General features: G+C 53.2%; 1 protein-coding gene across 1 annotated transcript; it reads left to right on the top strand.

Moving 5' to 3' along the window:
- Window positions 1-718: 718 nt before the first annotated feature.
- Window positions 719-13,096, top strand: DZIP1L (DAZ interacting zinc finger protein 1 like). Its single transcript, XM_059822833.1, is given in 14 exon segments — window positions 719-775; window positions 1,639-1,683; window positions 1,685-2,164; window positions 3,027-3,111; window positions 4,011-4,135; window positions 4,520-4,681; window positions 4,914-5,051; window positions 6,166-6,306; window positions 6,852-6,882; window positions 7,703-7,747; window positions 8,216-8,352; window positions 9,530-9,722; window positions 11,028-11,179; window positions 12,953-13,096. Coding segments are annotated over 14 exon segments (1,935 nt in total).
- Window positions 13,097-14,851: the final 1,755 nt, after the last annotated feature.

The following is a 14,851-nucleotide window of genomic DNA, read 5'->3' as shown; positions in this document are numbered from 1 at the left end:
CTAAACAGACTAGAGAGAGGCAGAGAGAGAGATGTGAAGGGCCTTATGCAGGGCAGGAGGAGCCCCTCTGTCTCTGAGAGCGAGAGAGGACTTTGCAGAGTTTACAATGGGTCCAAATGCCGCTGAGCTGGACTTAAACCAGCCTTGCAAGGACATGGGAAACATTGTGCAGATGAAGCAACCCTGGCAGTGAAGGTAGCAGAGACCCCGGGGTAGGGGTGGAAAAACAGTCCCATGGGATGGAAAATGCTCACGGGCTTGCAGACGTCACCAGCTGCAGTATCGGTGTTAACCAGCTCCACCCTGTGCAACCCCAGATATCTCCTTGGAAACATTGTGATTGCTCCAGCATCAAAAAAAGATGAGAACAGGATCATTTTATCCCAGGACACATGCAGGCACCACGAAAAGTGTCTCCACTAGGCTCTCGGTTGGAAAGCCCTGCATGCAGGGATGGCTCAGCCTGGCAGCTCCTTGTCCTTGCTCTGCGCTGCCCATGCCACCGTCACCCTATGTGCCTGGTCGAGCCGAGCCTTGGAGCAACTCAGGTGGGAGCCTTGGAGCCTCCCACTTGCAAACAACATTTTTGGGGACTGAAATTAGAGCAAAAAAGCTGATTCGGGGGCTCTTTCTGCGGCAAACAGGCAGTGATAACCACTGCCCTCGCTTCCTCTGAGTTAGCAGAGGAGAGCCTAGGAAAGCTCGGCTTTCTTGCACCATGCCCGTGGTTACTCAGCGTCTCCCTGGGTTGCCTGACCCTGTTTGTGCTTGTCCGGTGAGCACAAAAGTCGCTGCAGGCTGTGCGGGAGGCGCAGGGGTGTGCACAGCAGTGGGCTGGCGGGGAGTCGCGTTACTGCTGTAGGCAGCACACCCAGCAACGCACCAACACACCAGCGGTGCTCTGGATGCTCTTCGCTGCATCCCGGGGCGCTCGGCCTGCGTGGGAACCCCGTCGGCATCCGAAAATACGGTCAGTGGCCTTTCAGCAAAGAGCTTTATTAAAAAAATGAAGCATCTTAAAAGTGGCAGGTGGATGCAGCAGAGGGGAAATTGTAACATGTGGGGCAGCAGCAAATCCCTGGCTAGAGCCCAAGAACAACATAGATCCGTTTCACAGATTTAAAACTATGTCTTTTAAATAGAATTGTTTAATGATTGTTGAGGACGCAGCTATGAAATGAGCAAACACCACTTCTGGAAAGGGTCTGGGTTTAGGTCAGAGCAAGCCATCGCAGAAGGCAGCAGGCTGTTGTGATATTAAAGTGTGTCCAGTGTTTACCATGTATCATTTGAAAACAGGCTAAATCTGTTTGCCTGAAACAGGTAACGCTCAGGAGGGATTTACAAGTTCATTCAGAACAGGTTATTGTAAAGAGTTGCAATGTGACACTTTTACAAGTCTCCCTTACCAAAAGCAGATGGTGAACAAACTGGCAGATTTTTTTGTTGTTGTTGCAGGATTTGGCAAAGCAGTAGATAGGAGTTCTGGATGGGGAGGGAAAAGGAAGGTTTTTTGTTTGCTGCCATGTAAGTTAAGCTCTGACCTGCTCCCCAATGCGTGCGCAGGCTGGCAGGGGCTGCAGCGGAGCCGGAGGACGGCTGCAGGGTCAGCCCTAATGTGTCCCTTTTGCCTTCCAGCCCTTCTCTGCTGACACTTACCACCCACTGCACCAGCCCATGCCCAGGGATGCCGGGGGCATCCCCAGGACTCGCAGTCCCGGTGGACATCCCCCCCTTCCGCTTCCAGCCCCGCCGGCTCGGCGTGGACTGGCGTCGCTTCAGCGCCATCGATGTGGAGCGGGTGGCCCGGGAGGTGGACGTGGCCGCGCTCCAGGAGCACATTGCCGGTGTCACCTTCTGCAACCTGGACGGGGAGCGGTGCCCCCACTGCGGGCAGCCGGCGGACCCTATCCTGCTGAAGGTGCTCAGGATGGCCCAGCTGAGCATTGAGTACCTGCTGCATTGCCAGGAGCGCCTGGGGACCAGCCTGGCCGCGCACGCCCAGCGCCTGCAAGCTGCCCGCGCCGAGCTGGCTTGTACCCAGCAGCAGGCAGCAGAGCAGGCAGCGCAGCTCCGAGGGGCAAAGGAGGAGAGCAGGAGGTGGAAGAAGCTGATTGCCACGCAGCAGCTCCTCCTGCAAGCTGGCCCCAGCACCTACTGCAAGGTGCGGGGTGGAAAGGTGTAAGGGGTGTAAAGCCCATCCCCATGCAGGATGCTGTTTGCTGCATCCTGCCTTTGTAGCCCCACTGCGGTTATGCCTTGGCCCCAGAAAAGGTGCTGGCCAGCCCTGCTGCTTTCCCTGGTGCTGGTTCATCACCTTCATGGAGCCTGCAAACTCCTTGCTAGGGAAGCTCCCTTTTTTTGTACTAACTGCAGGTAGTCAGAGCTGCGCAGAGTGTGGGAGAGGGGGTCTGGAGAGGGTTGGCCGGAGAGATCTCACGAGACGCCTGTGTCCTGGGGGATACCTCATGCCAGGGAGACTTAAAGCATCCTTCAGACCGGTGAAAGATTTCTGGATGCTCCTGGATTTGGTGGTGATTTTGCTTTTCCCCCCCCTGAGCTTTTCCCACCCTTTCAGCAGCAGACCTGCTGGACGTGCCTTTTTTGTCTGCTTCTTCCCCATCACCAAATCAACATGCTTGCTTACTCCTGGAGGGTAAAAGCCACCCAAACCAGATGATTTAGGTTCATACAGCCCAGTCATCCCTGCGAGCGCAGGGCCCCGTTAAAACCAGGACCTCACTGATGCTTTGGTCCCCTTATTGCGCTGCTCTGTTGGGGAGAGCAGCATTTTTTCTCCCTGAGCAGTATCCCTGCACCGTCTTGGCTTCTGCCTTCTCCTTTAGTTCCAGACAGAAGAAACTCCTAATTCCCTCCACCCCTGTGCTTCCGACACGACAGTCATGTCTCTTGAGGTCTCCCCTTTTGCTTTAAAGCAGCAAAGCTTTGTCTGCCAGGCAGGGGACACGGGGATTGCCCTTTTCTGCCGATCCCAGTCGCTCCGCTGACTTTTCCCCCCTCTCCAGTGCCACCTCTGCGATAAAGCCTTCATGAACGACTCCTTCCTGCGAGCCCACATGCAGCGCCGGCACACAGAGGCCACCGAGGCAGGTGAGCACTGGGACAATTTCTCCCCTCACTTTCCCAGGCGGGTTTCTCCATTGGATGTGGACACTGGAAACCAGAGCGACCATAGGAGGTTACAGGCAACTTCTTATAACTTCTTTCTTCTGCATTTCCGTGAATATTGACTGAATTCTTTCTGCTCGCTGCCTTTCCCTCGAGCACAGGTAGGACTTGCAGTCGAATACAAGACTGCATGTACATTTACAGCTCATCTCTCTGCCTCAGTTTCCCTAAGGATCTTCTCCACCCAAAGATTCCATGGGACCGTGGGGATGGAGCTATGTTGGGGAGTTTGGGAGAGTGTTTTGCTGGAGTGGGAGAGGCGTTCACCTTCCCCATGCCCCTTTTTTGGCAAGGAATTGATGCTCCTTTGCAAAGTGCTTTGAAAGCTGCAGGTGTAACGTGCTGTGTGAGAGCCACGGAGCCTCGTTACAGTTTCACCTGCACCCGGCACTGGAACTTGGTGGATAAAAAAGCCGCTTTTACTGTTTGCTGGCAGGTTGAAACCTCAGCCCGGGGCTGATGCAATGCAACAGGTTGAGCTTTGCTCCGGAGGCACCTTCCCTGGCGCAGCCTGAAACATCGAAGCGGGGCACTTTGGCTGCTTGGGAGAGCAAGCCCAGTGCAAAGCCATGCCGCTCCATAAGCCACTAATCTCTCCAAGTTTATAAAAATAAAAAAAATAAAAATCATCAGAGGCCACATGGCCACATTTGTCATGGTTTTTCCTGCAGCTCAGCTACCTGCTTCTCCACCCTGAAACCCTACAGCAGCTTTGCTCAGTGCTTTCGTAGGATTCTCCACCCCACCCAAAGCAAAATCCCAGTAGGAGCTGGCAGATCGCACCCTTGCTCACGGCACCTCTGTTTCCCCGGGCTTTGCAGAGAGGCAGAAGACGAAGCAGGTGGAGCAAATGGAGGATGAGGTGGAGGAGCTGAAAGCAAAACTGCGGGAGACGCAGCAGCAGCTGGAAGCGGAGAGGGAAGCGGAGAAGCTGCGCAGGGAGCAGGTACGGGGCGAAGGCATCGCTGCCTGTTTGGAAAAACTGGGGAAAAGAGAAGAAACGATGAGATGTGGAACATTTTTAAAGCACAGGTGAAAAAGGCGCTGAAAAATATTTTATGGTGGGGCTCATGCTTATTTCTTTGGAAAATTTGCCCCAAAAAATTCCCGTGGGAAATGTCACGTGGAAATAAGGACTGTGTAAGCATGCCTGCCCAGGAGGCTGTGCTGCCTCCACCTCCCCATGGTGTGCAGGCAGGCTCTGAACAGCAATGGGTGTAATGAGAGCGTTGGTGCTCATCCCACTGATGCCAGGGCAGAAGCCCCAGCCCTTGGTGCTTCTGCTCTGCAACCAAGATGTCTCCTGCTCTGATTTTTCCATTCCCTTTAGGAAACGGAGAGAGCTCGCCAGCGAGAAGAGGAGGGCAGGAGAGATTTGGAAAGGTGGAAGGAGGAGGAGAGGACAAAGCTGCACGAAGAGATAGATGGCCTGAGGCAGCTCTTCCTGGCAGCGTTCAAGGACGTGTCCAGCAGGAACAGTGCCATGGAGGGGGTGAGCAAGCACCCCGCATGCTCCCCAAGGCGGGCGAGGGGATGTCCAAGCCTGCTGCCTCACCTGGTCCAGGTGGTATCACAGGTGCACAGCCCTAAGAGACCTCATTTCTTTGCTCCTGGGGCATGTAAGCATTTTGGGGTTGGAAGCAGTGGCTGGCCAAGGTTGGGCTACCCAGGAGGAAAGTGGATCCTCCTGTGGGACACACAGCTCCTTCCTCTCCCCGATCCAGAAACTGCAGGAGCTTCAGGCCAGAGAGGCAGCGGTGTCCAACCTGGGGACCCTGCAGAACGATGACGCCGAGGAGGCACGGAGCCAGACGCCAAGCCATGCAGAGCTGCGGGGCAAGCAGGAGAGGATGGCAGTACAGGTGAGCAGTGTGGTACCAGAGTCCTTACTCCTACTGCGTATCCCAGGAGGTGCATTTGGATGGAGGTGGAACCCCATCCATGCACCAATGTGTGCATCTGCTTTGTGGATGTCCGGTCTCAGCTCAGGTTTGGGTAGCGATGGGCTCCTGCTGGTGTAAAGCACTGACAGTCCGAGTCCAGAAATGGGACCTGGAGGGTGCAGGGGGCATGTCACGGTCCCAGGTCAGCCCTGCTTGCTGCAGGGAAGCCCATCTTCAGTGAAGCACAGCAGAAGCTCACCACATGGAAAAGCATTTAAAGTACCAAATAAACAAAATAGATTTATTTACCCCTGAATCAGCTGCCTTCTCAACATCTAAGAACATCTGAAGAAAGCTTTACCGTGCATGGTACCTCTGCACATGGAGTGGGGTGGGAACAGCACGGCTGTTCCGGTGCCCGCTGTCCTTCGGGACCCAAAGGGAAGCTGAATTTCTCCAATCGTGAACACGATCAGGTGTCCATGCCCACAACAAGCCCACAGCTGGAGGAGGGAAACACCTGTCTGCTTTTTTGGCAGAGGGCAGGGCAGAGCAGAGGCAGGCACTGAGGGAGGAGCAGGCACAGGAGGTCCAGGCGGGTGCCAGATGTCCTTGGCAGCTCCCAGGCACCTTGCTCAGAAAAGGTCTGGATGTTTCCCTTACGGTTTTTCTCCATCTTAGCTGCAAACCCCGGAGATGTTAGGTCTCTTCAGAAAAAACAGGGATGCCCTCTCTGCAGATCAGCCCAGCGAGCGGTAGCCAGAAGGATCAGGGCTACGCGCTTAAAATGAGCCTTGGCTGGACTTCACAACCCAGCACAAGAGTATAGTTACTAGGTTATCGAGGGGAAAGAATAAATGAAATGCAGCGACCAAAGCTGTGTCCTCTCGCAACCAGTGAGAAGACACAAGCTTGCCACCAGCAGACTTTGAAGCTGGCCATACATCTTCTGCAAGGCCAGATCTGCCCTTTGGAGGACATCTCAAGAATGAATAAAAATCCAGAGAACTGCCCTTGCTGGTGAGGGAAGAGGTGTCTCCAAACCCATTTTTACCATGTTCAAGTCTTCCCGTTCCTTTTTTGCCCCTCTCAGCTGAAGAAAGAGAACAAGAGACTCCGTGCCTCCCCATCCCAGGACCAGCAGGCGGTTATGGACCATGTCCATCAGCAGCTGGATGCCCTCAGCACCTGGCTCAGGGAGCAGCCCAAGGTCACAAAGTCCCAGGAGAAGAAGGCAAGTGAAATAAAAAAAAGGACTCCTTAGTTCATCAAGAGGGTTTAAGCAGATGTTTAACTCTAAACAGCCTTAAAATATTTGCTGAGTTCAGACTAAGCCTAATTTCAAGCCCATTTTGTAATGCTTTGCTACGTTTGGCTCTTTTTTGCACTCATTAAACATGAAGCGTTACATGAATATCGTCCGGCACGAACCATGCCCACTGGGGTGTAGATCACCAGAGCAACACTTTGCATTACAATTTGGAGCATCTTTTACTCGTTATCAGATCTGTGAACAGCACGTGGGTATAACAGGATGGCATCTGATGTGCTAGTGATCATATTATGGAAAGGGAAGCCCCTAAGCTGACCCCTTGCAGGTATGGTCTGCTTAAGGGAAATAGCACTTGGGGACCGTATGTGCCTACTTTAGGCTGTTGCTATTTTCTGCTCCTTTTTTGAATACATTTAATAATAACACTCTGCAGAGAGAGGAAAAGTTACCCAAAATTATAGTCAAAGAAATGATTTTTCAATGATGCCCAGTCTATTTCTTTACAGATCAAGCTGCTACCTGCAAGCAAGCCTGAAGGTAATGATTGCATTTTTAAAGTGAATCAATTTGGATCTAGATAAATTTTTCATGGCTAACAGCCCTTCAGACCACAATGTCTTCTCTGTCTCCCTCTACAAAAGTGTGCCATGGAACCCTCTCCAGGGAGCTGGCTCTATGTCCTCTCACACGAAGCCATGGAGCAGACACCTTCCAGTCCCTTGACTGTCTGCCACAACAGTGTAGACCACAGCGCTGGTCGCTGGCACGAAATTAACTTGTCTCTTGGGTGGGTTTTGTATTATAGCCATACCCAAAAGTAATGAGATTTTAATCAAGCACTCACAGCAAACAGATGACCTTGCTTCCTCCAAAATTATGCCAGTGGTTATTTGCATAAAAATAAGGAGCTGAGGCATGCTGTGGTTTCTTCTTTACTGTCTGGGTTTTCTATAATCAAGTGGCAGGGAAAGAAAACGGGAACTTCTCAGCTGCCCAACATCTGCAGCACAGCCGCAGACCCAGCCAGTTGCTGCTGCTCAGAAAACAAAAAAGGCCATAAATCTGGGATGGCTATTAGCAAGTACCCAAGGGGTACCTCACTGACCCCAGCCCCGACGGGTAGCAGAGGGCTGTTTCCCCGCTGACATCCTCCAGCCAGTGGCTTTGGCGGGCGAACGCCCTGGGATTTCCCTCAAGGATGGTCTCCAAGGGCTGGTGCCAGACCTGGGCCAGCCTTGGATCCCCAAAGGTGTGTCCATACTTTCCATATAGGAAAACCAGGTGGTGATCAGCACTTGCTTCTGCACTGGGGCCTCGACTCCTCTTTGACCCTCACAAGCTCCTTTCTTCCCTGCAGTGACCCACGGGGTGACCAAAGTGGTGGCTGTTGAAGAGTCATCAGGTGGGTATCGGAGTTGGGATCATCCCTGTCCTGAGAGTACCAGGACGAAGCTGGCGTTTGGCTTGGGGTGTTGTGCAGTGAGGACGAGGGGTCCTGGGCAAAGCTGAAGGTGATGAGGTGGGGGTCTGGGGGCGGAGGGGATGAGCTCACTGGTCCCCTCTCGGCTGTGCAGAGTATGACAGCACCGTGACCAGCCCTGCTGCCAACGCTTCACCCGGGAAAGCTGTCCCAGGCAGCTGCTGCTGGGCTGTGGGTGGGATTTTGGAAAAGTTGTGGCCAGGAATTAGTCAAATTAAAGGAGGAAGTTGCCCCTTCGTAGAGGGATGTAGTCTGCTGAGAGCAACCAGTTGCTTGCTCTGGGACTGGTGGGACCCGTGTCCTCAAAGAGGAGGAGGGACCCACCAGCCCCCTCCCCAGGGTGCAGACCATGTGTTGCTGTGCTGGTGCCAGCACCTACCTTTCCTCCAGCCAGGGAGGAGGCTGCCCTGGGTGGGAAGCAGAGGCTGCTGGAAGCCCTGCGGAGAAACCCAAACTTCCTGAAGCAGTTTCGCCCCATCCTGGAGGAAGTGCTGGAGGAAAAGCTGGAGAGCATGGGGGTCAAGAGGGTAAGTCCGCCCTTTCAGTGCTGGCATTTGCAATGCCAGCCCTGAGCCAGTGCAGGGACACAAAGATTTTTTTTTGGGAGGGGGGAGAGAACAATTGAAACACTAACAGGCAGTAAAAAAAATCCCTGTCTGGAGCAATCACACCCTGAGAGGCAAATGGGAAGGTGGAGGCAGAATCACTCAGTAGCACAGGGAATAAACTGCCGTGCTCCCATCTCTGAGGTTGGTTATTAGTATCTCTCCAGCAAATCTTTCTCACAAGCAGCCTTTCATATGCTAAATTAGCCAGGGCTCCTTCTCTTCTAGGGAAGGAGGGTGTTTGAGGGCACAGCAGCCCCTGTCACGGGGACTTCAAGGGGACTTTCACTGTCCATGTCCTTTTCATGCCAAGCATATTAAACAGTACCTCCTACAAGTCTTCCCGAGCTCCCGGCAATGCAACACCACCACCTAGCACCTTGCAGAGCTGGTGCAAGGGCAATGAGCAGGCAGGCAGTGGGCACGGCTGCTGGGCACCCGCCTTGCTCCATCGACCCGCGTTTCTGAGCAAGGCAGCATTTCTGTTTCGGGTCCCGAAGGCACAAGGAGAAAGCAGTGACTGAGTGGCTTCTCGTGTGATTGTTTCCTGGAGGTGCTTGTAAGGAGCACTCCTGGGTTCGTTTCACGTAGGCTCTGGCATGTCCCCCCTTTCCCCGGGCATGTTATTCGGGAACGCTGAGGTGGTGTCAAAAGCAGCAGAGGTGCCCAAAGTCAGGCCCACAGACCTGCATCCCCCTTCACCTTTCGCTTCTCGTCACTTTATCTCTACAAGTCCAGGACATGCGCGGTTGCAAAACCTGTTCTAGTTGTGCATACCTCCTAAGAGAAAATGCTGCACTTACCCTGTAGCCTAGGAATTGCCCAAAATAGCTGAGATTTACTCTTCAGCAGTCATATACCAAAGCAGGTGAGGGCTTGGCAAATGATGACTGAAGCCTCACTGTGGGCTGTTTGCATGGTATATATCATGCTAGGAAAACGATGGATGTCAGAGCTGGTGAGAGCTTCCTTGGGGTTTGGACAGGGCTTGGAGCTTACAGGATGCTCTTGAGATACGGGCAGCGCTGCTGAGGGCTTGTTTCACTACCTGGCGCTGTGGGAGGACAGCGTCAGGCTCCTCAGCCGTCCTCTGCTTTAGGTTGCGAAGGGGATCTCCACTCAGACCTACAAAAGCCTCCAGGCTCTGGTCAAGCTTCAGCAGCAACAGAAGGCTGAGAAATTTCCCGGTCTTTTCCACCTGAGGGATCAGTTGGTCCGAGCGGTGATGGGGAAAGGCAGGCGATGCAAGAAGCCCAGCAGTGCTTTTGCTCGACAGCTCTCCGTCATCCCAGGTGAAGTGTCCTCCTGTCCTGTCTAGATACCAGCCGTGGGGGACCTGTGGCCATGGGATGCTGTGCTCTTACCCAGTGGGGCAACAAGATGGAGAAAGGGCAGAAAAGGGTGTTTAAAAAAATATCAGCTGTCCCCAAAAGCCCCAGCAGAGTGAAATACAGGTTTGGTGCTGCTTGCAAATCCCTTTTCCCCCCCTTTTCCTACACAGCTCCAGGCCAGGTGGGCTGCATGGCTTCCCCAAGGGCAGCTCCCAGGACTACCAGGAGGTGGGTGGTGATTGTCCTTGCTCTCAATATTGCCTTCCAGCTCAAAGCCCGAACAGCCCCAGGTCCCTTCGTGGGTCACAGCCCATGGCGATACCAGCTGCAGCAGAGCCTAAAGCCTCGGTGATCCCCCAGCCTGCTCCTCGGAGCAGAGCCTGCTCCACCCACAGCCCCCCGAGGACTCCCTGGGGCACCCTGTGGACCTCTGAAACCAGCAGCCCCCACCCAGCACCTGTCCCACAGCGGAGGTGAGTCCCATCACCTCCTTTTGGTCTCCAGGCAGGCGGGCAGTGCCCAGGACCCTCAGCCACAACCTGGCCCCAAGTATTCTGGGTGCTGCCCAAACTCCAACACCTTTGGAAACTGCTGAGCAATGGGTGATGTGGCACCCCAGAGGGGTTTGTTTGGAAAAGGAGTTTCCTGGGGTCTCCCAGCCTGTATGGGCTGACTTGAACCACTCGGCAAAGTCAGACCTGAGGGCTTGTACCCCACCATGGTGCTGGAGACAAACACGGGGTGTTTACCACTGGTATTCAGCTCCTTCTTCCCCTCCCGGAACCTCTGCAAGGGGTTGACGGAGTTCTCTTGGGATTTTGGAGCAAAGGTAGTGAAGAAATAGAATAAAAGCTTGGAGAAACTGTGCAGACCACGCAGAGAAGAAATAATGTGGAGAGGGTGTGAGATGGCAGCAGAGAGGATGAGGAGCTCATCTGTGGCCGAGAGCAGGTGAGGAAAAGGAGTTACTTGTTTGCTCCAGGAGCAAGAGAAAGCCAGACCTAGGTGTTAAACTCAAGCAAAGCAATACTGAACCCAGGCAAGGTCTGAGTATTTTTTGGAGATGCTAGCAGCAAGGTGTTTGCAGTCTGTGGGTGTGACGGACCTGTCCACATCCATGGGGAATGCTGGGCTTCTCCATGTGCTACCCTGCTCAGGGCCGGATCACAGCCCAGAGCATCACAGGGCTTCCCTGCATCTGCTTCAGGAGTGGGGAAGGGTAACACCAGAGCAGCCCCACGCCTGACCCGTCTATCTGTGCACCAGCCCAGAAGCGATGCCAGGAGGGAAGAAACCTGCCCCGTCCCCTGTGAAGCTCAGCCCACAGCAAGAGCTGGCGGTCTCTGCAGGGGTGCAAGAGGATGAGACCAACTCCGACGGGTCGGACCTGGACTCCCTGGAGGAAACGGCTGGTTTGGGTACCGCCTGTTCTTGTAGCAACCGCTGTGGGTCCGCGAGGTGGTGGGGACAGTCCTGGTTAGCACCATCAGTGCCACCGTGTCACCTTCTTCCAGGGGCTGAAGTGGGACAAGTCTTACCCCGCCATCCCCCATACCCAGCCAGGCAATGGGGCAATGGTGGCTTTGACCGTCTGCAACTTGTGTGCCCGACCCTGCTGGGGTATTTTTCCTGGGATGCAATAACTCCTGCAGCTGTTTCCTTGCACAGAAGGAAACCAGACTGTCTAGAGGATGCAGGGAACCCCCCCAGGACACAAAGGGCTGTCAAACACAAGGAGGAAAGCTTGTTTTAACTGTTGGCTATATGCTGTCAAACCCAATGTGAACCATGTGTCAGGGGATGATGTGGGGACTGCTCCTGGGCCCCTCTGAGGGTTGGGGGTGCAGCAGGAAGCACCTATCACCTATGCATTAACTACAAGCAGCAGCAGGTACTCTTTGCAGGTGGTTTTGGTGTGTCCCAGGCTAAAAAAGAGCGGTCAGTGCTCTGCCATGCACCATCAGCCCAGGCTGCATGTGTGGATGATGGTTTCCTCCAGCATCCTTGCATGCACCGGAGTGTTACCCACCCAGTGCTTGCATGGGGAGGGAAACCCCTGTGGTTTATTCTATGCACAAAACATTTGCTTCCTGAAATAGCTCCATTGAGATGGGTCCAGACAGTGGTAGTGAGTTTAAGCTACTTAGAAACCAACTCGCCCTGGGGCAGCTAGTGGTCCCCTCCCTTCCCACCCAGCTGTGCCATCGCTGTGCCTTGGGGCTCCCCGTTTAACCTGCTCTGCCCTGCGCAGGGACAGCCACCTCCGCGATGGTGAGGCTCTTGGAGAGACGCCTGGATGGGGTGGCACAGAGACCACCCAGTGGGGTGAAACTCTTCCCAGCCCTGAGCTCGGCATCGCCCAAATCCAGCCAGCCCACCAAGAAACTCCAGCTATCTCATACAAACAGCCTCAGGGATGTTTTCTGATGTAATTTCCACTAAAAAAAAAAAGGCAGGTCATACCCTCTTCTCAGCTCCTACCCATCATCAGTGCCACAGGGCATAGTCTGTGTGCAGGGGTTTCAAACTTACAGCAGCAGAGACTTGGCCCCTTCATCCAGTTACAGACGTGTGTCCTTCCCCAAATGTTTGTCCATTCGCCCTCCCTGAGAAAAAAAAAAAATCGGTATTCATGCAATTGGGAGCAAAACAGTAAGCAACAGAGAATCGAATTGAGAAAAGCTCTCTGGAACAAATCCAGAGATAATTGGAGTGATGCAATGGCAAAATTATTAAATTACTAAAATAGGACTTAAACATAACCTCAATTTATGGGGGAGAGCTGATGTAATTGAAGTGGTGGCAGTGTCGAAATCAAATTGCTTTTTTAGAAAAAAAAATTAAAAAGGATTGTACCCAAGGAAGGCCCAGCACAAATAATGGGAAGACTTTTTTTTTTTTCCTTATTGCAATGATGATGAAATTGTGGGCCTTCGTCTGACAAAGTTAAAAAAATAACAACAGGGTGAAGCGTGAGATTTATGGGATAATTTGCATGTCATGGAAACAGAGAAGGGGTCTCCTGTGTGGCGTCCTGGTGCGACCATGTTTGGCCCTCTTCGCTCTGATTTTTTTAACAGCCGGATGGAGGAGAAATCCCTGTCGATCTGTAGCGGGGGGCACAGGGTGCAAATGTGGGGTGTGGGTCTGGCCCTGCTGCTCCCCTTCACCCTCTCTGTGCTCCTCTCCAGTTTCCAGGTGCCGGCGGTGACCTGGAGACCTCCTCCCTGGAGGACCTGGCCCAGCCACCGGCGCTGGTGGCTGCTGGTGCTCGGGGGGCCACCTGGGACCCCATGCCCTGGGGAGCCGGGCTGCAAGGGGACACATGGTGGTGACAGGGAAGTGAGAGTCCTCTGCCAGCAGCCACTGGATGGTGCCACAAGACCAGAAACGGGCAGCAGCCGCTCTGCAGCATCCCCAGGGCTGCTCCTGGGCTCCAGCCACCCCTCTTTTGGGGAAGACCCCAATATTGGGGCTCTCCCGGACAGCACAGGTCCTCCCTGGAGCAGCTGAGGATCACATCAAGGAGGATAAGTGCTGTGCGGTCTGCAAAGGAGAGATTTCTGCTTTCCCTTCATGCATGCACGTGAGATATAACACGGCATCTGATGGTGCCATGAGCTTTCAGAGCCCCAGCAGCTCTCCCTGGCCTTCGCATCCCATGGGCTGGGGCCAACTCTCCATGTCGGACATGGCCTGGCACTTGTTTGTGGCTTTTTTACTCTTCAGGCAGTCCAAAAAACAGAGTCAGGGAGGGGAGAAAGCAGCTTTCCTTCTCGCTGCGTCTCCCTTTGCTGGGTGATGGAAAAGCTCTCGTTTTCTGCTCCAGGAGGAACCTGGTCTCAATGCACTCGGGCAGGGTAACAAGCCACAGCTGCTGTCTCCTTCCTCCTTTCTGTCTTGAATTGGCGGAAACTTCAGCCCAAAGGATGATTTTTTGCACTGTAAACACGATCACATAAGCCTGACTCCACTGATAATGCTCATCAGTGTAAATTAAGTTTATTTTCCTAATTCCCTCTGTATTTTGTACATTTGTAGCAGTGCATTGATGATCTTGATCCCTTAAAAGTAGGAAATTTTGGAACATGCAACAGGAAAAACTGGAACTTCTCAGTTTCTCTTCTCTTTTCCAACCCACTCCACCGCTGGTTCAGACTTCTACCATTCCCTTTTTTATAGCATTTGCATGTGGGTTTTAATGGTAGGGAGCAGAAAGCCCAACCAGGGCTGAGCAGAACAGGGTGAATTAATTTAATTTCACTCAACAGCAAAAGTGCCTTCCAGATAACTGTTCAGAAACATGTAGAACCGCCCCCCCCCCCCCCCCCTCCATTTTGCAAATCCCCATGTCCCCTGCAATGTGCACATTCACCTGTGTGCTTATAGCCACCTATATGGTGTGGCTCTGTAGCTGCATAACTTCAAGGACTTTTTCCATTTTAATAACTCAAGTTTAAAACTATACCCAGCTTGTGTTATTCATTGCTTACAGTGCTATTGCCAGATGTGTTAGTTCATGCTTAATTTAACAGCTGTTGTTCTTTTTGGTGGGTGTCGATCATGACAAACCCTGCTTTTAATAAACTAAATAAAGGAGGGATGTTTTCATCCCTTTCAGAGCGCTGGTATTGGTAACTGGGAACAAGAAATGAGCTTTTTAGCTGTAAAAAATTACAGGGGGAGGTAGCAGTGAGCATTTGCTCCTGGGAGAGGGGTGATATGAAACCTGTCCCGGCTCACGCACCTCTGCCCTCGCTGCCTGCCATACAGCAGCCCTGGGCTGGGCTCCGGTGCTGGCACGGTCCAAAACCAACGGGGAAATAAATTTCTGCCCAAAAGAGCAAACAGGTAGGAAAAGGGCAGAAAGCAGAAGCTGTTTCGCTTGACTACGTGGCAAGCGCGGTGCCAAGGCAGGCGCCCTGCCCAGCAATAAAAACTAAATCACGTCCATTCTGCCGGCTGCTGACCAAACCCTGCCAGCCCCAGGTCTGGCTGCTCTTGCTGCTCCTGCACGTATTCACCTGCCGACAAGTGCAAGAATCACTCTTGCATTCATTTTATCAGCAGTTTGTACGCCCAAGGTGCTT

The sequence above is a fragment of the Gavia stellata genome, chromosome 11 (assembly GCF_030936135.1).
Source record: "Gavia stellata isolate bGavSte3 chromosome 11, bGavSte3.hap2, whole genome shotgun sequence".
Taxonomy (NCBI): Eukaryota; Metazoa; Chordata; class Aves; order Gaviiformes; family Gaviidae; genus Gavia; species Gavia stellata.
The sequence above is the reverse complement of the archived record's forward strand: the minus strand, read 5'-3'. Positions and strand labels throughout refer to the sequence as shown.